General features: G+C 41.0%; 5 protein-coding genes across 5 annotated transcripts; 1 reads left to right on the forward strand and 4 right to left on the reverse strand.

The window, feature by feature from the left end:
- Window positions 1-285: 285 nt before the first annotated feature.
- On the reverse strand, window positions 286-6,970 carry hspa4b (heat shock protein 4b). Its single transcript, XM_079268835.1, has 19 exons — window positions 6,674-6,970; window positions 6,020-6,077; window positions 5,735-5,875; window positions 5,002-5,124; window positions 4,664-4,763; window positions 4,393-4,526; window positions 4,060-4,304; window positions 3,895-3,971; window positions 3,641-3,792; window positions 3,432-3,538; window positions 3,177-3,310; window positions 2,747-2,931; window positions 2,521-2,616; window positions 2,087-2,242; window positions 1,851-1,976; window positions 1,653-1,760; window positions 1,441-1,560; window positions 1,154-1,315; window positions 286-820 (listed from the first exon to the last, which is right to left on the reverse strand). The coding sequence occupies exons 1-19, from the start codon at window positions 6,778-6,780 to the stop codon at window positions 629-631; spliced, it is 2,523 nt and encodes an 840-aa protein (XP_079124961.1). The 5' UTR covers window positions 6,781-6,970; the 3' UTR covers window positions 286-628.
- Window positions 6,971-7,555: 585 nt separating this feature from the next.
- On the reverse strand, window positions 7,556-10,121 carry uqcrq (ubiquinol-cytochrome c reductase, complex III subunit VII). Its single transcript, XM_079268308.1, has 3 exons — window positions 10,044-10,121; window positions 8,664-8,835; window positions 7,556-7,737 (listed from the first exon to the last, which is right to left on the reverse strand). Exons 2-3 carry the CDS (start codon window positions 8,815-8,817, stop codon window positions 7,643-7,645), a joined length of 249 nt encoding a protein of 82 aa, XP_079124434.1. The 5' UTR covers window positions 8,818-8,835; window positions 10,044-10,121; the 3' UTR covers window positions 7,556-7,642.
- Window positions 10,122-11,660: 1,539 nt separating this feature from the next.
- gdf9 (growth differentiation factor 9) lies at window positions 11,661-13,698 on the reverse strand (the record flags this gene model as incomplete). The annotated part of the gene is made up of 2 exons (XM_079269404.1): window positions 11,661-12,595; window positions 13,323-13,698. The coding sequence occupies 2 exons, from the start codon at window positions 13,696-13,698 to the stop codon at window positions 11,661-11,663; spliced, it is 1,311 nt and encodes a 436-aa protein (XP_079125530.1).
- A 3,340-nt stretch (window positions 13,699-17,038) lies between these two features.
- On the reverse strand, window positions 17,039-18,409 carry sowahab (sosondowah ankyrin repeat domain family member Ab; the record flags this gene model as incomplete). The annotated part of the gene is made up of 1 exon (XM_079268775.1): window positions 17,039-18,409. One exon carries the CDS (start codon window positions 18,407-18,409, stop codon window positions 17,039-17,041), a length of 1,371 nt encoding a protein of 456 aa, XP_079124901.1.
- Window positions 18,410-19,865: 1,456 nt separating this feature from the next.
- Window positions 19,866-27,761, forward strand: LOC306777175 (septin-8-A-like). The gene is made up of 10 exons (XM_079268191.1): window positions 19,866-19,910; window positions 21,620-21,734; window positions 21,843-22,038; window positions 22,612-22,798; window positions 22,882-23,043; window positions 23,282-23,378; window positions 23,527-23,695; window positions 24,675-24,807; window positions 24,905-25,092; window positions 27,164-27,761. The coding sequence occupies exons 1-10, from the start codon at window positions 19,881-19,883 to the stop codon at window positions 27,216-27,218; spliced, it is 1,332 nt and encodes a 443-aa protein (XP_079124317.1). The 5' UTR covers window positions 19,866-19,880; the 3' UTR covers window positions 27,219-27,761.
- Window positions 27,762-27,909: the final 148 nt, after the last annotated feature.

Here is a 27,909-nt window from a genome sequence, read left to right on the forward strand (position 1 = left end):
TACATCAATTGAGATTGGACTTGATTTAACCAAAGAAAACCAAGATTTGTAACATTACCAATGTTTGCTTGAAAAAGCAGAACAATTTTATAGACTTGGAGTCTAAAAATCCATCAGAATCGGTCCTAAAAAATATACATGTTTAGTGTGTAATGTAAACTCCTGCTCATGCCAGCCAACCCCCCAAATTCCCAGAAATATGACCAAAGACATGACCGGTGTCCTCACTGGAAGAGGGACAGAAGCCGTGGGAATCTTTGGCCAAAGAAAGAAAGATCGTACAAGTGATTTTCAATAACTTTATTAAAACCATATTGTGACACAGACCAGAACACTTACAGGGCACACAACAGAAATAAATACCATTATGTGTACAGCGCTCATTGTCAAACAGGCTTATTGCGGCTGGCTTTAGATTTATGTTATCCAGAAAGAGAGAGGGCATGCTATGTCATCAGACAGAGTTACCACCAGGAGCTGGTCTCAGTGTGCTAATCACCCTGCCTGCTTTTGACTGTGTAGTGCAGTTTCTGGAACATTTTACCTGCTCTGATATACACCCAGGATGCATCTCAATCTGAAACAACCAGCTCCCGTTCAGCTTTTCTTCGCGGGGCGTTGGGCTGATTTAATCGAGGTCCATGTCAGGCTTGGTTTCTGTGGTTTCTGAGGTGGGGTCGCCCGTGTTCTCGGCCGTTTCTCCCTGGGATTTCTCCTGTCCGTTTTCGGGCCCATTCTGCTCTGCGGGAGCGTCCTCCTTGGGAAGCTCCACCTTGGGCTTGGGCTTGGTCACGATGAAGTTACAAGCGGAGAACAGCTCCTGGAAAATGACACAAAAAGGGTATGACATGTAATCATGTTTTATTAAAAGAAATGCAGTTGTGTGGGAGATCAATGGCCCAAAAGAGTTGCTAATGGATTCCTGGTGGATAGTTGACCTCAGTGTCTCATGTTGCAACACTAACCTATGGGATGAAGAAGTGCTAGATATCATGTGCAGAAGAAGTAATAACATCTGAATGAATGCAAGCTATACGAGTAAAGAAATCTAGTATTTTACATGTATGGGATTCTCCATTTTAAAAAGGCCCTGCATTCTAGTCCCTGTTCTCAGTACTTCGCGTCATGTTCTTCTGATGGAGTAGACACTCACCCTTGTTTTTGCTTGAATATCTTTCACTTTGATGGTGGGATCCATCGTCAAGTTCTGTTTGCCCTGCTGGTTCATGGCGCTGTTCATCCACATCATTGCATCGCTGGCCTGTTTGTCCACTTTCTTAACATCTGCCTCATCTAAATGGTCATACTGCTCCTCCTGGAAATCAAAAGAGAAATAACAAAAAGTTATATTTACCACAGGCATCATTACTTATCTTTGTAATAAAAATGCCAGCATTCTTTCTTTCTTTTTTTTATTTTTTAAAAAGCCTCTAGATTTACCTTCATCTTGTATGCTTCCACAAATTTCATGTACTGCTGGATTTGTTTTCCCAACTCCTCAAATGCTTTTGGTCTCACTTCAGCCTCTGTATACCTCTCCTGGATGGGCTGGCCAAGTTTCTACAGCAAACACAATACACATGTCGGTTAAAGAAGTCGATATGGCAACCTAACAATGGAGGACAAAAAGCTATTACTACAGAAACAATTACCTTTAACTCGGCCAGTTTGTCAATGTACACCTGTTTGGATTGGTCCTCTCCATCTTCATACAGCCAGTTTTCAGTATTCTCCAGCATTAATGATAGGGCATCTCGGTCCTGAAAATAGAAAAACAATTTCATACCATCATGATTATGAAGACGCTACCTTTGACCCACTTCACAATGACTCGGGACAGTTATACTCACAGATTTACTGACAAACTTCTCCAGCGTCCCATGCAGCTTGTCCCTCATTTCGTACACATACTCCTCTACGTAATTCTTAGCGTCGTTTCTCTCCTTCTCCAGCTTGTCCTGCATGATCATCTTCCCCTGAAGAGATTCCAAACGGCAACTTTAACCGCTGAACACTTTCAGGGCAGATCAAGTAATTAAGGACGGGTGGATTTTGTACCGTGTGTACGTGATGGCTGAAAGTTTACCTCATTTTCTACAAAAAGATTGAGCATGTCATCAGCTAGCTGCCACTGTGGACTGTTATCAATCGGAAGCTCGATCACTTTTGTTTTGACTTTGGGCTTTTTGGCTTGTGGGGGCTGGTCGGTCTTCTTCTCGCCTTTGGCCTCCTCTGGGGTGATCTGAATGGGTAAAAGAATAAGCATTGAGATTCAAAACGAGTCAAGACAAGTAATGACCGAGCCAATTAGAAGAACATCTGTACAATTTCATGAAGTCCAGTGCGTTAAATCAAAGTTTAGTTTTGGTTTACACTGTCAATTATTTTTTTAGGACGTAATTAGAAGTATTGCATTATGCTGTATATTGTCTTACAAATGTCTAACCCCAATAACATACATGAAGGTGAACATAAGTTTCTCAAAGACAGAATATATTATGGGCGATTGTATCTCAATACCTCCATCTCCTCGTTCTCACGGGGCGTCTTCTCTTCCGTTTCCTTCTGATCGTCTGCCTGACTCTGCTGCTCATCCTGATCCGTCTGCATCTTGCTCTGCAGAGGAGTAATACATGTTGTCATGTTGGGGTTTTTTTGTCTCAAAAAAGAAGTACAAATTGTAGTTCACATACTAATCTGATGCTCGGTACAAAAGGACACAAACTAAAAAAGGGACACTTCGTACCTCTCCCTCTTTGCCATTGGCCTGCTCCGTTTCCATGGGTTCATCTGTCTCATCAGACTTCTGCACTTCAACCAGGGAGGCGCTGGACACACTGAAGATACCGTGGATGTTCACCCGCACCTTGACTTTCACCTTGGAGCTCTCCCCAGATGCCTGCGGGATAACCTTCTGGATCATGAACTGACCTGAAGGGAAGGAAAAAAAAAATCAACCAGACAAATTAGATTTAAAGCCTCTCTTGATGCCATTAGTCTTGGGAGGTGAGGTCAGTAATTTGCTTTTGCTAATCAATTTCATCTTGTTTATCTACTAAGGAGTTTGTGCACCAAACCAGCGGAGAGTTAATACTGGACAATAACACGACAGGATGTTTGTTGTGGACTCTTTCTTCCCCCTGTCAGACATCACGGAGGAAGCATTAGCTGCTTACCAATAGTAGGATCGGGGTAGGGCAGCTCATTGGCCTTATTGTAGTAGGCCTCCAAAGAAAAAGGCTCTTTCCGATAGAAGGTCAGCACTTTGGAGAAAGGTGCCGCGTGGTTCACGGGGAATACCTCGCAATCACTGCAAACAATGAATATTTCATAATAATTAAAAAAATGCAATAATCAAGATCAGGAACAAAAACAAAAAAGAAAATAAAAAAAGAATAAATGGATATTAAAACTATGTTGTTTCTTTTTACCTCAGACCTTCTTCTGCAGCAGAATGCCACTTCAAGGAGATGGGATAGTTAACAACATCTGTGATGGAGAACTCACGCACTTTGAAGGCAGGTGACAGGATTGCACACTGTGGAGACACACCCAGGGTTCAATAACAACAAAATCACCCCTTTCATGCCAATAGACAGCAACGGGAGAGGTGGAGCTTTATAAGCAAAGTATCGCAGACCTGCAGGGCACATCCTCTGGCCACCGCTTCGTCAGCATTCAGAGTGGTGTTCAACTCCTTCCCGAAGAATTTGCTGATCCTCTCTTTGACGGCTGGGATCCTGGAAGCTCCCCCCACGATCTCTACTGCATAGATGTCTTCCTTTTTCAGTTCTGATGGAACAAACATGCAGTATTATCAGCACACACACATTAAAAGTTCTAAAACTGATTGAATAAGAAAAGTACAACACAACTGGGGGAACTGATACTCACTGGTTTGTTCCAGCAGACTCTGCAGTGGAGCCTCAACTCGGGTAAAAATGTCAGCACATATCTCTTCAAACTGACCCCTTGTGCAGCAGAAAAGGTGGACATGACTTTAAAACCGGTACATTTAAAAAGATACCAAAAGCAACAAACTATTTATCGTTTGTCTACCTGTTCAGTTTTCCAGAGACATCAATGTCATTCATGAAGCACTCGATGTTAAGCGGCAGGTCAGAGGCATTGGCGCTCATCACTCGCTTCAGTTTTTCACACTCCTGAAAAAGCCTCACCAGAGCCCTGGGCTTCGTCTTGACATCAATCTTGTACTTCTTGCCGAATTCCTCACAGAAGTGCTTCACCAGCATCTCATCAAAGGCCATTCCTCCCAGCTCTGGGTCACACGCTGTCGCCAGGACCTGAGAGAGAAAGAAGAAGAGAGTTGAAGGAACGAGACAAAGCCTCTGATTGATAATGAATGTCTGTTATGGTGCTTCAGCTACACACCTTGACTTTGCCCTTGTTAAAGGCACACACTGATGTCTGGAATCCAGAATGGCCCAGGTCCACAAACACCACATTCCTGGGCTTCTCCTCCGGAGCAGGGAGATCCTGTTTATAGATCCCATACGCCAGTGCAACTGGAAGGAAAATTGTTAAATTATTAACGACGTCTACTGGAATCAACGTCAACGTCTGCATTCTAGCAGCCGCAGTCAACAATCAGGAACATGCTCATCCTTTCCCATGCCCCGCCCCCCCAAAACCGAGTACAGACCTGCAGTCGTCTCATTCATGAGTCTCAGGCAGTTGAGACCGGCGATCTGAGCAGCATCTACTACTGATCTCCTCTCAGCATCCGTGTAGTAGCAGGGAACCTGGTTACAAGAGAGAAGCATCTCAAATACTCGTTTTTTTTAAAAAAAAATTTTAATGTAGGCGTTTTCAATTAACCTGCCTGTCACCAACCTGTGGACCAACAACAGATGTGACCAGGCAAGACCAGAAAAGGTGGCGTATTTAAGCGTTTCTTATGCTGGTGAGGACTACATATTCTGCCCCTCTACTTATCAAGGTCAGCATCAAAAACTGCATTCCTTAATATGCAATACTCACAGACACAACACAGTCAGCCACAGGCTTCTTGAGGGCCTGCTCTGCAGTCTCCTTCATCTTGGTCAGCAGCATGGCGGTGACCTGCTCAATGCTGAACACCTTCTCCTCCTCCATGTAGTTCACCTTTAAACATTGTCAGACACGTGGAGATTATTACATCGCTCTAGTTGATTCCTACTATGTCGACTCAGACCGAGTGTTCTGCACAGCAAGTGACTGAATGATCGGCCGAAAGTACAGTTGTAAAAGTATCCATTATCGTTCCACTGTATCACCGAGGCTACATTTCAAACTATTCTTAGGTCAGCCATTATCTTTACTATAACAGACATTTTGATATTATTGTGAAAGTGTGTTTTCTTTGTATCTGTTGTGACAGAAAAATGTAAATGTCAGGTGCACTGCCTTTATAGATCATCAGTCTCTTTATTATCTCTGCGTATTGCATCACTGTAAAGTAGAAACTAGTTATTGTTATAACCCACAAACCAGCTGAATAAAGACTTGTCTCACTGCTCCGACAGAGCGCCCGGCGAGTGTTTCTCTTCTCTGAAAATGTATTTGGCAGGCTGATAGTTACCTGGCCTCATGATAAAAAGATATCGGAATCATTTCAGTTCTCTTGGAGTGAATATAGAAATGTACAAGGATTATTTGGAAGTATAGCCAGTGTTTCTGGGCTCATTACTAAACACTATCACATCATTGTGACTGTTCCCTGTTCTTTCCTTACCTTGATGCCAGTCGTTCCTGTGGACATTTGTGCAATATCATAGACCAAACAGTTTTTGAGGCGCTGCACGTAGGGATCCGTAAACGCCCTGCCATGAAGCCTCTTGAACCCTTGGACTGTGTTCTTGCAGTTTGTGACGATCTGTGTGGGAAAAAAAGACAAATAACTCTATTAAATAAACACGTGCACACCTGCATAAATGATGCGTTCCTGACTTGAAAGTGGAAATAACGGGTTCTTGTGTCAGGTTAATTATCAGGTGTCCAGTGTCTCATCTAAACATACCTGGCTTTTGGCAGCAGCGCCGATCGCTCGATTCCGGGGTCCAAAAGAAACAAATGCTCTAAAAACAGAAAACACAATCCAGGTCTGTATTTAACAAAAAATGTTGTACAACGATGCAGCTTCCTCACAGGTTTGGTGTAACCAGTAACAAAATGGCACTCTACTGTGATGGCGAGTTAACGTAATAATATAATTAACGTTTGCAAATAGGTATTCTATATTGCTTTGATCTTTTAAGTTACGGGTCTGAAAATGAAGTACAATGAATTAATCAAGCCGTGTGACAGGCACGGTACGGCCTCCTCCCATCATGCGCTCATTCATGTCCGCAGTAAAGAAAAATTTTAAAAAATCCATCACCTGACTGAGCAGGTCAATTATTATTCTTTATGTTATATTTATCCTATTATTCTAACAACACACAACAAGAACAATTCTATCACGTGCTGTGGTACAATGATTGATTTTTACCCACAATGGTTAGCATTAGCTTTAGCACTCACATGCCGTTTCCTGTTTCGAAATCCGTTAGCTACGTAGCAATGGTATCTACACCACAGATGAAAGAGTGGGATATTTCACATCAGTGTCTGCTATCTCGGAGCAGATAATACAACACAAATCAAACACAACTGCGTATGTAGTCGTACTCACGGTGTACATCGGTCACTGTAATCATTCGCGACAGTTTCAATCCCCCCGGCTCTGGCTACCGCTACGTAGCAGTTCAGGAACCCGACGTCAAATCCGACAACCGACATCTTCGCTAGCTAACCGAACAGTGTAGAGTACAGTAATTACACGGAAGAACGGGAATATAAGTCAGTGCTTAAGGTGACAGCAGCAGCTACGGTGGGGTTTCAGTCAGCGGACGGTGATACACCCTTGTTCTTGTTCCATGAAGCTGGGTAGCAGCATGCGGTGCGCCGGCTGATGCGTGAGAGCGTTCAGGAATCTTCTCTGTCCCGTTAACCAATAGCGTAACGACTGCGCAGCACGAGACCCTGCTATCACGCGCCCCCTAGCGGCCAGGAATTGCAGTAGCGGCTTTAGATGTGTAAATGTACACAAAAGTTCCTACATTCATTTCTTGATTATTCTAACTACTGCAGATACTTGCAAAACGCTGATCGCCACTTTGCCGTAAAATTGTCTTAAATGTGATTTGATGTATTAGATACCTGACAGTCTCTCACCAATAAAACATTTCCAGCATTTAAGTTGAACACAATTGCCATAATCACCTTAATTTATCATTTTGTCTTTAAAATGTCAGAAAACAGGGAAAATCCCTCACATTCTCCCAGATTCCAAGCAGGTCTTTTTATTCCACCCACTGTCCAAAACCCAAAAAAAATTTTAAGCAATACTCAAAACTGTAGTCTTGTTAATTCTCTGTTGATTGACTCGTTACATCAACACTAAATGTGCATTATAAGGTGTTAAAAAAAAAAACTAGCATTCATTTGACACCCACATTAAATTAACATTAATCCGATCAAAAAGAGGTGGCTGAATTAAATCAATCAAGACTGATTTCACATAAATATTATTCTTCTTTATTGGTGAAACATACAGCTGGAATTAATAACAGAGGGTAGCGTTCATAAAGGTGGCAGGAGTTCATTCGTCATTCTCAAAGTCAGCTGCGACCTTCTTCTTGCCCTCCTCAAAAACACTGTTGCCCCAGGTGTATGTCAGGTACATCAAGGTCATTGCTGCAACACAAAGATTATAAAACAAATAAGAACCAGGAGCATCTCTTTGTTTAATTGAGTTTAGCCACACCTGGCTGTGCAATAAAGGCCAGGCAGTCAAATATTAAAACAAATTGTTAAATATCGTATCATCCCTGCAGAGATCCTGAAATAAGGAATATTAACCATGTAATTCAATCCCCCTATACTGAACAGACACATGATCTACAATCGAAAAAACAACCAAAGCAAGTTTCAAGTGAATATACAGTATAACACAAAATACTTGTGTTATTGTTAATGTTATTGTGTGCAATATTATTGAATTGGTCGGGTAAAATAGGGTTACATTTACAAGAGCAGCAGTAAAGAAAGATGCTGCTAGCACCTCTGGGCATGTGCTTGTCATTTGCCAGTATTGTTGCATCAAACATTCGTTTGCTCTTTTTGTCATCAACTATGATTTATGACTCAAACCACAGCAGAGGCTGGGGTCAAAGCAGGTAACAGGCCTATAATATGACTTGACCCCAGACCAACTCCCAGTCACTTGTTATAATGACATTAGGAGATTTTTGCATAAATGTGATATAGGATTGTATCAATAGCATCCCCTCCTACCTGAAAACCAAAATTACCCTTTGCTATTCCATGTATACAACCCCATTTTAGTCTGACATGTCTAGTAGTTTAGCAAAATTGTCAAAAATAAAATGTTTTCACTGCCTACAATGCCATACAGACTGACACGGTGTTGTGCACAGGTCCTGCCATATATTGCCTTTTGTTTCATGTACTTGTTATTTATGATAATTCATTTTTTAAGTCAGTGTCTTGTTGACATCATGAGATGAGTGTAAAATATTTCAAGAAACAATTCTGAAGAGTATCACTACTGGCTCTGAATGTAAAATACTGATATACGCAACAGAAATTTTAAAACTCACGGGGGGCAACTTTGAAGAAAGAGCCTGAGAACCTTCTCCACACATTGGGGATTCCCTTGGAGAAGTAGTTGGGGAAAGCCCTCTGCTCAAAGGGGGACAGACTGTATGTGATTATATGCCTGATCTTGGCCAAGTCTCCGAAGTGGCGGCCCATGTTTACAAGAGAGCTAACCTGCAATGACAAAAAGACATTTACTTCTTCAACATTGTACTAAATGCAAATAGTCTGTGTTTACATCATGATGCTTTGTGCTCAAACATCGTCAAAGTTGATGGACAATGTTTTCCTGATGATGAATTTGTAATGTTAAGATGTCGGCCATATTATCTGCCCAGAGAATGTTTTTTTTTTTTGCTGCTGTTTACATTATTTTCATGCAATTTTGAAGAAAAAAAAAAAGATTACAGGAATGCGATACTGTTTTTTTTGGGGTGATGTTGTTCTTGTGTTGCAAATGGGCTACATCTGCATTAGTTGTGCATCCCTGTGTAGCATAATGACAATAAATGATCCTTAAATTGTAGAATTAAATAGTTTTGAAAATATATCATGACACTCTCACAGCTCTGTGCATCTTGGTAGAAGGAGCCACAGATATTTTCAGTTTATCTTAGTGTTCAATGTGACTGTTTAATGAAAACCACTGAATTTGCAGCTGAACTATTAGGGCTAATAAACAACTTTAGAATATAAAAATGGGGTTCACCGTTTGGTCCGTCTGTTTTCATACATAACTGATAATCATCTGTAATAATTCGAGAAAAAAAACGAGTTGATATATGTAACGTTAACGAGTGTGACTTTCTTTGACATTGACTATTTAATAATGATCTTTGGTGAGGTACTCTCTTTGCATGACTTGCTGGATATTATGTGATCATAAGTTAGTGTTTTATACATCTCAAATTGTACTTAATGTCGTTTAAAATATTTAGTAAATTACAGTAATAACGTTATATTTATTTTACAGATGTTAGTGAATTCGTAACGTTACTAAAGCGTATTAAAGTTACTCATTAAAGCTCCTATGCATTAACTGTAAGGGAACAAATCCCAATTCAGGCGACCGATTATCTAAATACATGATTGCAAAACTACAAAACAATCCTAAAGGAGATTTAGAGAGCACGAGATGAGCTCGACTGTTTAGCCGTGATCGCTAAAGGTTAGCATAGTCAGCTAACGTTAGAGCCAGCAGGCTAACGTTAGCTGCTAAGGTCCTTGAAACGCTTCCTGGTCTGGTACGTTAACGTAGTAGTCTAGTCGAAAAACAAAACACTTAGCTGACTCCCACTACAATAAACCAGATAAATCCCACACAATTCCGGTGATAAAAGCTAATGGAGGCAAAACTACACAATCGTGACATTGGAGCTTACCTTGCAGTTTCAAACAAGTATCTCCTGGTAAAGTTCCGGCGTCCTTCCGCTTTATTCAGGCCTCGGGTGGTTGCTAACAAGGAGGGCGTTGTCGCCCCCTGGCGGACTGGAGTTTAGTCACGATACAGTAACGGCTCCACCAAGGATTTATTCAGTCCTTTAAATGTACTCTGAGACGCGTTTAATCTGGGTATCAACTGGTTTGGTCCACAGTGACTGTGGTTCTTGTTGATGGTTATGTCATGACTATGAACCACAATTAGAGGTTGACGTCAGATTAAAAGGTAAAGGCCTCAGAAAGCCTGAAGGATGCAGGCTTTTAATGTGCTTCACATCTTGGTTCATATACACACTACGGTCTGCTCAGCATCTCGGCCTTATATGTGGCTTTTCTTTTTAGATAAACTCAGTTTTCCGTTTGTGTCTTCATTGATCAACAGATGGGAAGATTAAGAGGGGCCGCATACACAACCATGGAGATCGAGAGTATAAAACCAAAACTTAACCACCAACTTGACAAAGAGATCGAGTTCTGACTGAGGCTGTGGATCTCCTGTGAACTGACATCCAGGTCGACATTATGTTCTTGACCATCAATGAAAACATTTCAGGAAGGTAGGACGTATTGACACTATTTCTGTAGCAGTACACACTGTCTTCTCTGATGGTCTTACTGAGAGTAGAGTCTGTGCAAAGCATAATGTGTATTTAGCACCATCGACTCAGTACAGAGTAAACACTCCATTGCAAGGATCTAAATCGTTCTCCTTAGTGCATAATTATTTTCCCCATGTTCAATGACCATTTACAGACAACATTTATGAGTGTTATTTTTTATGTTTTCCAACTTTTCAGACAATCCGTCTTCATATTTTTACTTTTTTGAATATCCCTAAACTGAGCACAGACACACAGTGAATTCATACCATTTGCATAAATAGACATGACATGCATTTAGTCACATTCAACCAGTACAATTTCATAAATCAATTCATACTTATGCAGTCACGCAGGGACCAGAAGTAATAAATACACACTGAAACATCGACAACTTTCATTCTGGACATTATGAGGTCAGCTGCCGTTCAGACAGTTGTCTCTAATCCCCAAGAATAAAACGACATGTAAAAGATTTGAGACTGCTTTTTCAGCTTTTTTTCCAGAACAGGGCTACTTAAAACTTGGCAATTGTGTTAAATTAAAGAATAATGACCCCCACCCAAAATAAGTTAACAAAAATATAACTTTAAAAAAAAAAAACACATACAAAATCATACAACACTCATTCTTCAAGTGTCATATTAAATATGTTGCAAACAGTAAGTTGAAGAATAGGATGCACTGGCTTCCTTTCTTGTCACGCCTTAACAAAAAGGAAATAAATGTCACCTTTCCACAAGGATAAAATACTTTGTTTAAGTCAACACACCTGCTCCAGATCAAACTTCATGCGCAACGATTTAATAATTTCATGAAATCACTGAGCCTGGTCAGAATATCTAATACTTGGACAGATAAAGTCCACCTGTGATGACTGTTGAGGAGGCCTGTGGTGATGTTCTATTCAGCCTGTAAAAAAAGGAGACGAAAAAAAGCCCAGACATGTTGGCAGCTGGCTTAGCGACATGTGCATCTGGTGGCAACCATGTCTTCAAACTCCTTGTAGACATAGGAGCCATCCTCCTCAAAGATCATGACACTCAGGGGGCTGTAATGGGAGGGAATGCACGAGGGCCTGGGCACGGAGGAGTCCAGCTTCTCGTAGATGATGTTCTGCACCATGGTATGGACAGGGGAGCCGTAGATGAAGCCCATGGTCCTCGGGCAGATGCCTCTGCAGTACCTGGGGTTGTACTTTGGTGGGAAAACAATCCAGTGATCCAGTTTGAGCTGGCTGAATCGCACCCGGAAATCATACAAGGCACAGTCGCTCGTCGGGAATTCAGAGGTGGAAAGAAGCTCCGGCAGGTGGATATCCAGAGTTTTATCGCCTCGCTTGCTCTTTGAAGATGCCCTCTTCCACCTCCTCTTTCGCCCCATCCTCTGCTCTGGTTTGAAGACCATCTGCTCGGGAAATGTGTTCACGGCAGCGGCTGGCCTCTGACCTGCTTTGGCATCGACTAGGAACGTCTGGTGGGCGATTTTGCTGGTGTCGTAGAGATGGAGAACCAGAAGAGGCGACCTCAGGGTGAACTTCAGTGGGACTTTGCGCCCATCACCACCGGCTCTTTGTTCCTCTGGACAGGTGACGTTGATGAGCAGGTGGACGTTCTTCTTCTGGAGCTTTAAGAGAGGCCGGAGAAACGAGGTGACGTCAACCTCCACCCAGTTCCTCTTGCTCTTTGCGTCTGTGCTGACTGTGAAGTTCCCGGCGTGATGGACCCCGGGACACAGCTGACACTGGTTTGAGTGGTCCTGCTCCCCGAGACTCAGGTAGCACACAGAGCTGAGAGGTGCTGCATGGTCAAAATTGTACAGCAGGGCCGACTTCAGAAGCCGTTCTTTGCTTCTGACTTGATCAAGGTAATAGGAAAGATCCTGCATAAAGTTCCCTGAAGGAGAAAATGAGAAAACATGGACACACATTACACGTCAGTCACACAAATGTCCATGTGCGTTCATGATTACGTTACAATAATCCAGAAAGAACATTTTGTACACGAGCCTGTTGAAGTATCCGAAACAAAATTTTCACAAAGACACGGATTTGCTCAATTTAGAAATATTTGTCCAATTTCCATGCGGTAATGAAATATTAGAAATCACGGTCATAAAACAATCAGTTGCTCTTGCCATAGGGCTGAAAATAGCATCATCTCAATCCACCTTTAATGTTTTTGTCTGAGATTTACTCAAATCCCTTAAAAGGGGCCAAACGACAAGCAGCTTGGTTTGTGTATCGTCTGTAGTAAATTTCAGACTAGCACCGTAACAATATCTGATCTTATTATGACCCCACTAATGAGATGAAAACCATTGTAGACCCTCCTTCCACCTCTGTAGCATTCCACGTTTAAGTACAGAGATAAACGAGAACTCACTGGAATCATCAAACCTAGCCCCAGATTGTCTGAATGCAAAGTTTTTGGAAACTTGATTTAGACAGAGCCACATATTGAATAATGCAGGAGCCCTCTTAGTCTATATTGTTCTTAATTCTTAAATGGGGGAATTAACCTAACAAATATGCAGTTAATTATATGACCAAACTATTCAAAGCACAGTGACTCTGGAGGTCTGGGACCCTGGAGCAGTAATACTGCTGCTTAACCTGCTCACCTTTATTACTTTGTGCAAGACATTCATCCTGTGGCTTGATCAGTCGGACTGTGTTGTAGATGTCGCGCCCCTCCAAACTCCTCTCCACTCGGGAGGACTTCGAGTAAACCTCCGTGAGATACTTCATGTACCTGTGCTCGGGTTTCATCTTTTTCTTCAGTCCCGGGTTCCACCTCGACCCTCCGTGCTCCGACAGGGCCTTGAGCAGCGGGGAGAAGATACTGCCGTACGGGTAGCTGAAGTCACCCAGGTTGTGCAGCGCATTCGAGGCAGCCAGAGAAGCACTGACCCGCGGGCAGCTGCAGGCGACCAGCAGCAGAAAGAAAATAGTGCGGAAATAACGAAGGACAGCAGACATCAGCATTTGTTTTTCCATGATAAATAACGAAACCAGGCAAAGCTTGGAGAGACTCTCCCCTGAGAGCTCGAGGTAAACAGGACCGCAAGCACGTGCTGCTGCTGCTGCTCGACATGCGCAGGTGTTTCCAATCAACGCTATCACTACTGTCTCAGGTAAAGAGACACAATTTATAACTTGTTCAGATTCAGTCGTGATCTCACATTCAGCAAAATTAGCAAAATGCTTTCAAATGATAGCTTAATTAAGTTGAATTAAACAGTGCTGTGGCCTATCCTGGATCCACGAATCTCATCAGATATTGAAAGTATTTTGGCACTTTAATGTAAAGCTCGAAGTAATCCGATTAAAATTAAGATTTAAAGAGCAAAATCACAAAAAGTTATTTTTAACCACATTTTAGAAGCATAGATACACGCATACAAAATAAGGACTTTTATGGAGACAGATTTTACGCTTTTATTTTGAAGACTAACATCCGGGGCTATTTCGAGTACCCAATTTAACCACTTAAGTATAACGTTAGTTATTTTAGTTAGAGTTGTATTAATGTCCCCTTGTATTTTACAAAGAAAACCCAATTATTTAGTCTGCTATTGAAGAAACCTGTGTTTGTATTTTGGAAATATGTTTAGAAATATCAACTGTCCGTCTTTGGTGAAAAAGAAAAGTCATAATGATGAGTTTCTGATTGGGAGTAACTAATTAGTCTACAAATGACATTAAAGCTAACGTTATGCAATATTAATTGCTAAACTTTACCATTACTGACATAATGTACACCTCATATTTTATATATAGGTATCAAATATTCTATTTTATTTCTTTAGTATGACTAATGTAATTGAGTTTTGTGTTACTCAACTCTGAGAAGCTAAGTTAGATAAATTAACGTTAACTCTTTTGAAAATTGAAACCTGTAACAACTAACGTTAGCGGTAATGTTACCATTTAATGCGAAAGCTGCTAATATTGCCATGTTGGTTTAAAGTTAACATGTAACGTTCATTTCTCCAACTTAAAGTTTCGGGAAAATAGACGTATGCATCGCTAACAGAATATTATTTGTCCTAGTGTAATGATTTCAGACCAGATGTGCATGATTGGCTCACAAGAAGGTAACATAACGTTGTAATAATGTTCGGTCTCAATTTATAGAAAATAGCTCAACACTGTTCACTCCTAAAAAAATGACAGAAGCTACTGTCAGGCTGCTGACCACTAGAGGGCAGACATTACATCCACCATCTCTCTTAAACTGTTAACTTTTGTACTTTGTAATCTTATAACATTTTAAACAGTTCAATATGGACAAGTTAGAATTAAGGTTACCAATATAGGCTTTCTAACCCCATGAAAATCCTGTTCGCTAACTACTTCAGTGACCATTTAAACTGTGAATATTAATACGAGCAAGCCTGCCCTCTACTGGCCTGAAATACAAAGAGCAAATAAAGGGACACAACATTGCCCATTATCTGTAAAAAGTATCGAAGATAATACCAAACATGTAATGTGATTCATCAAGAGGTCCTGACTCAAAATGAAGACATGATACAGACAAAGCAATGCTCATGTTATGTCGTGGAAATAGCTGTAATTAGCCCTCATGGTGTGGCCACTGGTTAGACACAGATATAGTGTTTGTGTCTTTGTTATAAAACACCAGTGAAGTTCCATATTCATCAGCATAAGTGTTTTGTACCATGGTTGGATAGGATTATCATTGATTTAATGTTGATTGATTTTAGGGTGTGAATCATTTTATTGTTGTATGTTTTTCCTCGAATATCCACAGAACAGCTTTAAAATATTTAGCCTCACTACTTGCAAGGTTTTAAAAAATCAAGTTTGTGCCATCCAACACTTTCATATTATGAAGGTTAATTGTATCCGCTAAGAACCACCAGCTGGGCTTTAAACGCAGGTTGTACCTGTGTCTCACTTACACATCATGTTCTACTACAAATATAAATATTACACTGATTTGAAGTAGCTAAAATTGTTCGACAAAATGATGTACTTTTCCATTTTGTACTGACAGGAAATGATACAGACCTGGACCCTGGTAGATACACATCCCTGATGTTTCAGTTGCAAAGTTTTGTGGTGGGATGTAACACAATGTCGTATTCTTTGTTGAATTGTTGGTGTGAGTGCAGCTGTCCTTTGTCAGGATCATTATGCAAGCAGCGTCTTTTCCAGATAACGAGACAAAGAACATTGTTCTGGCGCAGTTTTGCTTCTGGCTTCATTGTCTGAGCTCCAACACTTTTCATGTCATCTGGGACTCTGCCAGGAAGGACACACACACAGTACACAAAAAGGCAGCATTCCTGATCTGGGAAAGAGGTAATTCATTCATCAATGACAACTTGACCAACAAGATAGTTTTTAAAGGGGTTGTTAGTTTTCCCCATGAAGTTTATTTCTTTCCCATTTAAAAAAAATAACACAGTTTACAGTTTAATCTTTGGCTTCTCTTTTGCAGTTAATAGGAAATCATGGAAACACGTATATTTGGCAGAAATCTTGTCAAATCAATACTGAAATGATTGATTTGGGGCATAGCTTAGAATGACCTATTTATATATTTGTTTTACCACATTAGGTCACAGAATGAAACCCATGTTGTCCCACAAAGGGAGGCCTTGCTCATCCATTACAGCCCAAGTTCACAAAGAGATTGATAAAGGAGACGTTCCACCACCCAGTCTGGCCTGCTTTGCATAAGTGGCCCCCACAAAGGTCCCCTCTGCTTTTACTTAAGTTTAGAGGTACTGTAGCTTTTTCAAAAATCTTACCACTGTTACTGCTATTTTTCTACAAAGGTATCCAATGTTTTCTCTGCACCTGGTTCGCAGATAACTTTAATTTTGATGGTCAGAATATCATAAACACATGATCTGCTTGTGCACAAAAGCAGGAAGCATTGACATGATTCACATCAGTGTTGATATCACATGTTTTGAGGCGTGGACTGTTTTCATATTTCTTTAACTTTGAAGTTATGAATCAAGAGGTTAAGTCTACAGATGTATTACACATTAGGGAATATATGTGTGAATATCACTGATTGTTGGGGTTGTTAGTCAGAAAAATAAATTATATTAGTTCAAAATCACATATTCATTGTTAATACATGGAATTCAACTAAAGAAAGAAAAAATAATTCAATAATAAATAACATTAATCAATAGAACATCCAGCAGTGAAACACTGTAAGAGAGGTGCAATAAGTAACATCTGTAATTCAGTTATAGACTTTAAGTGACCTAAATGGTTTACGTTGTTCTAATATCATTACAACACACAAACTAAGACAGTATTTTCGACCACAATTGTATTGTTTTCCATCTCACAGCTTCTTTTGTGATCCGTGTAATTCTCCCCCGTCATGAGCACATGTAGTTGCTGTCTTTTGTTTCTTGTGAGGCTGGAACAGTTTGCTAATCGTGTTGAAGCCCTTTGAGTGCTCTCTGTATTCCTCCTCTGTCTTCTGCCTGTGCTTGCTCTGCTGCAGTCCTCCCATAAGTGCTCTGACCTCCGCTGACACACCATGGCCGAGGTAATGGAAGGCCTTCTTGCCGTCATTATCTCTTTCATTTACATTCGCCCCGTAGCTTTGCACAAGCAAAACCATCACGTCGCTGCGCCCGTGCATGGCTGCGATGTGTAAAGGCGTGTATCCTCCGTGTGCTTTGCTGTTGACGTTCACGTAAGTGCCTCTTTTCCTGGAGACGTCCACGAGCTTGTGTATCATCTCGCTGTTGCCGGTCTTTGCAGCCCAGTGCAGCGCTGTGAAACCTGACATGAAGTCTCTCTTCTGAGCCAAGCGCGTGTCCTGCAGCAGCAAACCATAGATCTGACCCCACAGTCCGGCTGCGCACTTTACCAACCACTCATGAGCTAATGGCTCCAGAGGTACTGACTCTGAGTACTTTGCATCATCTCTCTTGTTTTGGGGCCTGGCCAGGGGGAAAACTGTGGATTGCACATCCTCTGTTGGTCTGTTTTTCCAACACTGGGAGTCACCTTGTGACCCCTCATTGCAAGCTGGAAAGTTAGGATGCAGAGTTGGCACTTTGGTGGCCAACGTGATTGGTCTGTCCCACGTTAAATCCGGATGCACTCGAGAATGTGACCCGTCCTGTGTACCTGGTGCAGAGTCTCTCGTGGGTTTTTTTACTGCTATGACGGCGAACACAGCTCCAGATGTGCTCGCTCTGCTCGCCTGATCTCCGGGGATATTCAGGACTTTAACGGTGGTCGTATCCGCACTACTACCGTCTCTTGATAACGGCCTCCTTTCCTGCACACCCCACAAAGACTCACTATAATACATGCCATCTATGCTCGAGGCACAGCACGTGTTATTGTTCTCAATGTCAGAGTAAATCGCCCTCGCGGACTCGGCTCGAGGAGGAGATGTGTACGAAAAGCTGGTGTTTTGGCTCGAGAGACTGTCGTCCATCTGCGTCTCATCACGCGCCGCCTCCTTAACAAAGTCCTGGTACCTTTTCTTCACAACCACAAACTTCACCCCGTCGATCTGCCTCACCACAGCGACGCTGTTCACCGACTTCTTGAACAGATCCCTGTTGTGCTGCTTTTCTGCGGGATCGCCGCCGTTGATTTGTCTCCTGAAGTTGTTCAGCAGCTCCGAGTTCTTCACTTTGCCTCCGTGCTCCAGTAAAAAAGACAAAAGAGATTCTTGGGTCAAAGCCATTTTGTGAATATATAACAGATATTTGAGATAACGCTCGCGGGGGATCTCTTCTCTGCCCGTGCTCCCCTCTCTGTGGTCCTCCTCCAACCTGCTGCTTCCGGCGCCTCGCCAAATAAACTCACTCGTTCTTTTGTGTGATGTCTCTTCCCGTTAAACGCTGAGCTTTACAAGTGGATCAATACCACAGCCGATGAAACAAAGACTGAAGACGAACTGTATATTTAGTAGTTGTTCGTATGTTTACATTGAGTCATTAAAAAAATGCCCATTGTAAAAAAAAATCAAATGTGATGGAATTATACTTGAGTATATTTGTATATTATATATTGAGTTTATTTGAAACAGAAAATACATTTTCTGGTTGGCATATCAACACTTTATTGTCATATTGTTGTCATTTAGCCTAAAAAATAGTGTTTCACGTTATTAACTGATATTTTCTCAAAATAAATATAGTAAGCATACATGGACTCCTTGTGACATTTGATAAGAACCAGAATCAGCTTTGTTGGCCAAGTACAAGTAGGCTACACATGCAAGGAGTTTGACTTGTTTGTTTTTGATTTCAATATACTTACACATCCATAAAATACATCTTAAAACAAGGACAACAAAGCAAAACAAAAGTAAACAAACATTGAGCCATATGTAAATACGAATAGGCGATAGAAGATATAAAAAGTACATATAGGCTAAAAACACAACAATTAACAACTTCAATGTCTATAAATCAGACTGTTTCTGGAAACCTTAAAGAGTACAGTCGGTAAATGGTGCAAATGTGCTGGACTAAAAAATAGAATGGTTCACATAACAGGTCGCTTTACAAACATGCATATTGATCATCATTCAAACAACAACAAGACAGCAATTATATGTTTATGTATGATAGCAATGGATGTTTCCATAAAACCTCAACATTACAATACTTCATTCAGTCCTACATTCATAATCTACTCGTACAAGTACATGAGTATTGGCAACAGAATACTTTAAAGTATCAAAAGTAAAAGTATTAATACTACTCAAGCAGTATAATGGCCCCCCGTCAGAGGGGTCTATATATTATTAGATGAATATTACTCGTGCATTACTGTCAACCTGCTGTTTCTGAAATTAGATTCACATACCAGAGGAGTATGAAATAGAGGAGAAAAAATGGAGATAATCTGTTACAAACTAAGCTATTACTACAGCCCAGCCTACTATTTATGTGACAAATGCTCGTGTCCTTGACAAAAGCTCTAATCTGTCGAAGTAAAGACACAAACAAAACGTATCTTCCACTCAACGCTTTCAGAGTTATCAAGGCTGGAACGCTGCAGCTGATGCAGTGTCGCCCTCCAGCACAGGGGGGGTGTTGCCTCCAAGTGGCCATATTGAAAGCAGCGCGAGTCTGTCCGTGTGTGAACGCGGAGAGAGCAGGTTCTGGATGAAGACAGATAATTCCTGCACGCAGCCACTTCTGACGATGGCGGCCAATGATGTAGACGTTTTCGCAGTAAGTATGATGATGTGCTGTCTGGCGGCCTGCAGTGGCTCGTGGTTTGGTGTCGTCAGAGTAGAACATGAACTATAGCGTAGCATTCAGGTGTGTATATGTGAGAGCAAGGTGATGGTAATGAGACGCGGTGCGCTGCGGTGTTGAGACGGCTTGTTATGTCTAATGACGCGCAGTAAAGACGGAGTTTCAGCTGAAAAACGATGCGTCGTCGTCCGGTATGTTTGCGTGCTATCTGTGGAGCCGTGCAGAGAAAGAGGCGCACTTAGGCATCCAACTGTGCGGCATAAACCCGCACGACGCGTGTGCATCGACACTTTGCATCTTCTTTTTTTTTTACTACGTCAACACTGTGACAGGTGTACGCGGCTGCTGAATTGATGGGAACAAGCGGTTCAAATGAAACACAGGACAGCAGGCAGTAAGGCACGAAGTTAAGAGGATGAACATAAACAGCAGCCTCCGAAAGTGGCAGCGAGCTCCTCAAAATGATGTATTGGCCAAACGTGTCATTCGTGGAAATGTGTTTATTTAAAACGCCACCATAGCTTGTAGTACGTGCCCTGTATTCGGTGTACCGTTCACAGGCTGCAAATGATGGAAGACTTTGTTAAGTTGAGGTCGAGGTGGTGTGTTTGTCTGTGAAAGGGAGTTATGGGTACCAGCAGGGCAGCCAGCAGCTTGGATCTCCTCCCATCCCTGTGAAACATTTAGATAAAGAGCTCTTGTGTGTGTGTGTGTGTGTGTGTGTGTGTGTGTGTGTGTGTGTGTGTGTGTGTGTGTGTGTGTGTGTGTGTGTGTGTGTGTGTGTGTGTGTGTGTGTGTGTGTGTGTGTGTGTGTGTGTGTGTGTGTGTGTGACAGAAACGGATGAATGTTGTATTGAACACATCCTGATCCTCATGTTGAGCCTTTTGCATGACGCCAGTAAATCAGGATGTGTGCTGTGTTGGAGCGATACAATATACATTCTATATAGTATGTATTGTTATGTTCAGATTCAAACGGCGCGATGCATTTTTAGTGTTATATTAATGAACGTGGAAAGTATACACAGCATGATGGTTGGAAGATATGTGCAGTGAGTTTAATCATGTTTTTATTAGCTTGCATAACCATTTAGATATCAAAAGACAATTTTTTGGTTTCTCAAAATGTTTTTTTTTAAATATCTAGGTTTTGTACAGTTGGTTAAGCAAGACAAGCAATCTGAAGAGGTAACTCTGGGCTCTGAAAGAGGTTTTTTTGGCTATTAATTTACGATCTATCTATTATATCTAATCTGTTCATCAACAGACTAATCAATGATTCAAATATTTGTAATAATTAAGTTTCAGCCCTGAATATAATCACAAACCGTTACTGTCAGCAGCTGTGAACTTATGGCTGAGCTTCACATACAGACACGGGACACACAGTGTAAAGAATGACATCTGTGCTGCACAACTCATGTGATTCTCACAGCTTTTTGTTTTCTCTTCAGATTAGCGTGTCTGTAAAGGAGGAATTTGGTTTGTGATATTGGGGCAGAACCTTTTTATAGGTTGGACTATTCAGTGTGTTAAGTGGAAAGATGAGATGACCTCATTTGCAAAGAATGCTGTTAAGCTTGAAGGCAGAATGCGGAGACGGGATCTGACAGAAGCGGCTCTTTAACCTCGTCATTTTATTTCATAGATTGTTGTTCTTCCTGTTTTTCCGAATACCTCAGCACGAAGAAAAGCGAAACCTGGAGCTCGGAGGTCATGTGGGGTTTGACAGTCTTCCAGATCAGCTGGTCAGTAAATCAGTCGCACAGGGATTCTGCTTCAACATCCTCTGCGTAGGTACGTCTGAACCCAGGAGCAAAGTTCGTGCTATGAACGTCACGCATTTTTTGGGGGAATTTAAATGGTCATCTCTGTTCACCATGTGTCATTTCTTCTTTATTAAAGGTGAGACAGGGATAGGCAAGTCGACATTAATGAACACTCTTTTCAATACCACATTTGAAAATGAGGAAGCCAGCCACTATCAGACTGAGGTGCAGCTACGCCCACAAACCTATGATCTGCAGGAGAGCAACGTCAACCTCAAGCTGACCACTGTGCACACTGTCGGGTTTGGAGACCAGATCAACAAAGAACAAAGGTACAGATTCTTGGAGATGTTTATTTGACTTTCAGTTTGACTGAATGCTTCCCAGAGAGAGAAGCATATTTAAAAAATGTGTAAAACTGTCCTGCACGACGGAAGGAAAATATACAATGTTGTTAAAATCGTATAGAAAACTTTTTACAGCCATTTTTAGTGCTGTTTTAATACTGATCTTTAAAACTTCGTAGACATTTTTCTTGGTCAGTTCAGCACCAGCTATTCATCTTTTCCACCCTTGCTCTGGTCCTGCAGCCAACACACTTACACAGTGTGGACTTGAGGAAGAGATCTGGCCAGTTTCTGGCATGCAAATTTGGTGGGAAGAAAGGAAATATGGCAATGCGTGGTAGAACTAATGCAATCTCAATAGACGTTTGAGTGCTCCAACAGCAGGGAGTAGAAAAAGCAGACATTCTTGGCTGCGAGGCTGTAGTTGCAGAGTTTGTAGCCAGAATACTAACATGTCCTCAAACTACATGAAAGCAATGTACAGTTTATTGTTCATGCATGTAAGGATAAAATAATGATGCTCCTGTTTTATGTCTTGTGTTGTTTCTCTCTGTGCAGCTATAAACCCATTCTTGAGTATATTGATACCCAGTTCGAAAGGTATCTTGAGGAGGAGCTAAAAATAAAACGCTCCTTATTTAACTGCCACGACACAAGAATCCACATCTGCCTGTATTTCATCGCTCCCACCGGACACTCCCTGAAGTCTCTTGATCTCGTCACAATGAAGAAACTGGACAGCAAGGTGAATACAGAATCTTTCACTGTGTATTTTCAGCAGTCAACTTGCTCCTCAGTCCGTCCCTCATGTTATGATTTTCCATGCAGGTGAACATCATCCCGGTTATTGCAAAGGCAGACACGGTTTCCAAGAGCGAACTGGACAAATTGAAGATCAAGATTATGAGTGAGCTGGTCAGTAATGGAGTACAGATTTATCAGTTCCCCACGGAGGATGAAGCTGTTGCAGAGATAAACAGCTCCATGAATGTGAGTCCTAGAAACACAAAGACTGAATACAATACTTAAGATAATGTTCTCACTTTCTCCTCCACTGTATTCTTTAGCCTACATCCATCTTTTGGTTTTGTAACAATGAAAACCACATTTGAATCCAACGTCGACATATAATTAGTAGCATATCTCCACAGCAGAATGAGATCCCGGACATAACAACAGTGGTATTATTTTAAACATATTGTAACAATTTCACGACGATACATTACAGACTCATCTTCCCTTTGCTGTGGTTGGGAGTTTAGAAGACGTTAAAGTGGGAAACAAGATGGTGAAAGCAAGGCTGTACCCCTGGGGATCAGTACAGGGTGAGTTGGCTGAAGTGATTTTACAAGCATCATCAAGTCCCAAAAAGATAGAAACATGATATCATGATTCTCAGTTTTTATGAGCACGGGTTTTCATTTCAGATTTTCAGTCAGTGCAAAATGACCAAGCTTCTTTTCTTTTTTCCAGTGGAGAATGAAAACCACTGTGATTTTGTGAAGCTGAGGGAGATGCTGCTGCGTGTGAACATGGAGGATCTCCGGGAGCAAACGCACGCTCGACACTACGAGCTCTACCGTCGCTGCAAGCTAGAAGAGATGGGCTTCAAGGACACGGACCCGGACAGCCAGTCGTTCAGGTGAAATTAGGGGGAGCAGTGATGTGATGCATCTGGACAACTTACCTCAGTGGGACTGCAAAAACACAACTGTTTTCTTATGACGTAAAAACCGTGCTGATGAATGACTTTTATTTGATTTGGAATTGGGATGAGATTTTTCACTTTTCATCAACCAATTAGAGCTTAAAGGAAGAGTGTGACGCTTTATGTGTCAATTTAGACTCTAGTTTAATTATTTAACTATCAGCATAAATCATTGATTGTATTTGGTTCTATTTTTGACTCATCTGAACCTTTTTTTTTTCATATTCCTAATATAGGCGAGAAACCAGAGTAACTCCAGTTCCTGTGTTCATGAAATGTCACATGACATGTCAGTTGCTTTTTGAAGGCTGAAAATCAGAGTAAAAGCAATGTTGATGTTCAGATGGAGTTCAGGATTAGGTTGAACCAGCTATTTATACACCTTTTTGTTTGTAAAGTCCCTTTCAACTACGAGCTTAATTACTGACTCGTCATTCACTAAATCAGGTTGCATCATTTAAACTTAAGGAATGTCACAGCCAGTGAAGAATTAAGTAATATGTTAACCAGGGAACATCTGTAGTACTGTACAGTCAAAACCCATCAACTTTGTAAACAGGAAGTCATCACCAAAAATACATATACATACATGCAGAAATGTTATTTGTTGTTAAAAGTATTAATGTATTTTAGAGTGAGTGTACAATGTCATCTATGCAACATTATGACCTTATTTGGTCATTTACTCTAATGTTTTATGTCTAATGTTTTGTAATTTGAAGTACATTGTTTTGTGACACTGTAATTTAAAATGTTCCCAGTTCACATCCGTATTAAACAGCATTTTGATCAAGTGTCAGGTCAGATGTTGACCATATCATCTCTTCAATCGAAACATGCTAGTTTCATTGCTCCAGTTATGACTCATAAGTTATTGGATTGATCTTGACATTGCTTTTACTCTGATTTTCAGCCTTCAGGACACATACGAAGCCAAGAGGAAGGAGTTCCTCCTGGATCTGCAGCACAAAGAGGAAGAAATGAGACAGATGTTTGTCAACAAAGTGAAGGAGACAGAAGCTGAGCTGAAACAAAAGGAGAAAGTGGTGAGGATTGACATGATCGTAAAATAACTACTCATTCAAAACGGACCATATTTGGTCTGTCTCACATTGTGCCCCGTCTTATCACCATCATCTCTAGCTTCATGAGAGGTTTGAGCAGCTCAAGCGGATGCACCAGGAAGAAAAGAAGAATCTGGAGGAGAAAAGACGAGAACTGGAGGAGGAAATGAACGCCTTCAACAGAAGAAAGGTTGCAGCTGAGACGCTGATGGGACAGGCTCTCCAAGGCTGCTCACAACCATTCAAGAAGGACAAAGACAAGAAGAAGTAAGTCAAAGCTTCTGTGTGTACCGGTATTTGTTGTGCTGCTCAAGTGGTTCCTTTCATACACCGTTGTTGTCAGACCATGCGGTAAAATCCGCTAAATAGTAACACTAAAAACTTAATTTGTTAAAATATCACACATATATTATATTCACAAGCCTTGGCCGTGTCTTCTCTAAGCCAGTCTGGAGTTGGTCGGACAGAGGGGGGAAGGTGTACAATGTGATTAATGAGATTTATTTTCCCAGAAGCCATGTTGGCTCAGAAAGTGATACGTGGACAGATTCAGACTGACACCGTGTGCCCAGACATAGCGGAGAGGGTCACAGCTTGCATGACACAGCCTGATGCTTATGTCTCTGCAGGCTGACCTGCCAGACTGCATCTCAGGCAGGGGCACTTCTGTTTTCATGCCACCGGTCTCACCGATGCTCACATCACATGCACAACACTGATGACACTTAGACATCCCACATAGAGCCGTAGTCATTTCTGCAGGTGGAAACATTATGTTGGGATCAATTATATACGCTCAAAACGTACATACACAGACTATCTACAGATATCTGCTTTGGTTGAGGGGTGGTGTGAACAGTGAGCTGATGTTCTCCTCTCTGTCTCACCAGACAGCTTCAGTGACAGGGAAACATTGATTTGTATGCAACCATTGTTGGCGGTGAACTCATGGTTGGTTAGCTGTGCTCTGGAGTCAGCGTCATGTGTTTTGTTGGATATGACCCTAAAGAGAGGTTAAACTCTTGATTTGAGTGGTCAGATTGAGAAACATTTCTCCAAATTCAGTTTCTGATTTCACCTATTCATGTGGCCTGAATAAATCCCATTTGGAGAAATTGCTTTCCTCAAGTTTTTTTTTTTTAAACAATCTGATTTAAATGTTAAAATGTCAAAAACTGGACTGGACTTTTAACATAGCCTAGAATGATGGTCTATGGATGTTAAAAGAAGTTCCAACCACAATACCGTTGCATACCCATTTCATTCATTTATTCTTTTCATTCATTCATTATTCCTCAAATCCTTCATTTCTTCTTTTTCCCATATTCTGTCTTATTTCTTTTCCCTTTTCAGTTGATTTATGGATCAAACATCCAGGGAACCAGGAATGTGTCTGCCATCCGCATTGGAAGAGAGAGAGCGTGAGGGTGTCACTCAGTAATGTCATATCTGGCATTACTGACTGACACAGTATGTGTGGACCATTCACAGTGACTCGTATGTCAGCCTGAAATATGTGATGGCTATAAGCCACTGTATATTTATGGATCAAAACGGTAGCTTTGCTCAGTGTGTTTAATGTGTCCCTAATGCGGACTCTGCTAGACACACAATCCATGGAGTGTTTTCATAACATGAAGCTTGTGTTGTTTTATGTTTTTGTCATGAATGTGTGTTCATCTCCTGTCATAGAACATTAGACTTTTAGTCACCGACTGAATTGAAGCGATGACTGTGAGTTATGTTGTGTTTTAACATGTGCAATGATTGGCAAGTTGAATGGTCTATTGGGTTTTTAGCACTGAATTTCTAAGAATGTACATATGATTATTGATACGTGTTCTTTTTAACTGTTGGTAGTTTGAGATAGTAGAAGATCATTTATTTGTCTAACCCCACTCTATGCAAAGTTATAAAGAAAATAATGGAATTAATTTACAGTGAGTCTGAAAATGAGCAAATATGTTGCCATTATTGATATTCAAATAAATAATGTCAATGGAAAACCAGACACGGCATCAGTTCATGTGTTTGTCAGCTGAACCTTTCCTCTTAAACTCTCTCAGTTCTCTGTGACTTCCCGTCACGTCAGTCATTTATATGATACAAAGCATTTCATATTTCACTTATCACAGAAACATGATAAAAGCATTATCCATTTAATTCAAGTTTCAGTTGTGATTTTGCCTTCCCTCAGTGGAAGCAAACGGGACAAATAACAAACTGCTCATGAAACCCAATTACCATTTGCACTAAACTTCAATATTTCTCATCTTGTCGAGGTTTGTCGACTGACTTTGTCTGGATGAATAACATGGTTTTTCTTTCCTTTTCATAGCTTCTTTAGTCTTCCATCTGCGTGCTCCTTAACCTCAGGAAGGAATTTGAATTAGAAGACTTTCTACAACATCAAAAGATCACAGATTAGCAATCAAGTGTATTATTTTTACAATGTGAAATAACAGTTTTATAGAAATGCACTTAATATCCCTGGAAGTTATTCAGCCTGAAGTCTTCCATGTCTACTAACCTCTCCTTTAAGTGTAGCATGGTCTCTGCATGGCTCCTAACCTTCATTCCTAAAAGTATTAAAAGAGCATTGCCAAAACCTCAGTTTTTGTACTAAATGTGCAAACTTCATTTGTCCGCCATGTTATGCTTGTAGTTTTCGACTGATGACGATTTACACTGTGACATATATATATTACAAAGTGACATGATATTGCTGTTAAATGTTGTACGGATTATACATTATATTATGATTTATAAGCACTTTAAATCAGTCATGGTACAAATATTACCTTATATTTAAACATTTTAAAAGGTGTCTTATCATGCAAACATGTCAACCCTTATGTTGTGTCAAAAATATCTACTTAGAAGTATTTCATTCAACCTGGATGTATATCAATTCAGGATTAAATCTCTTCATGTCAGTATATCTATATGGTGGGTCTGTGTGGGAGCACTTGCAGATTTGTATATCCTGATGTAATAAATACTTTTGAAAACGTGCCTCGTTCTCTCCATAATTGTACTATAAGACAGAAAATGGGTCCACGGGTTGTGGACAGTAAGGCTAGT

This window comes from Melanostigma gelatinosum (assembly GCF_949748355.1).
Source record: "Melanostigma gelatinosum genome assembly, chromosome: 5".
Classification (NCBI taxonomy): Eukaryota; Metazoa; Chordata; class Actinopteri; order Perciformes; family Zoarcidae; genus Melanostigma; species Melanostigma gelatinosum.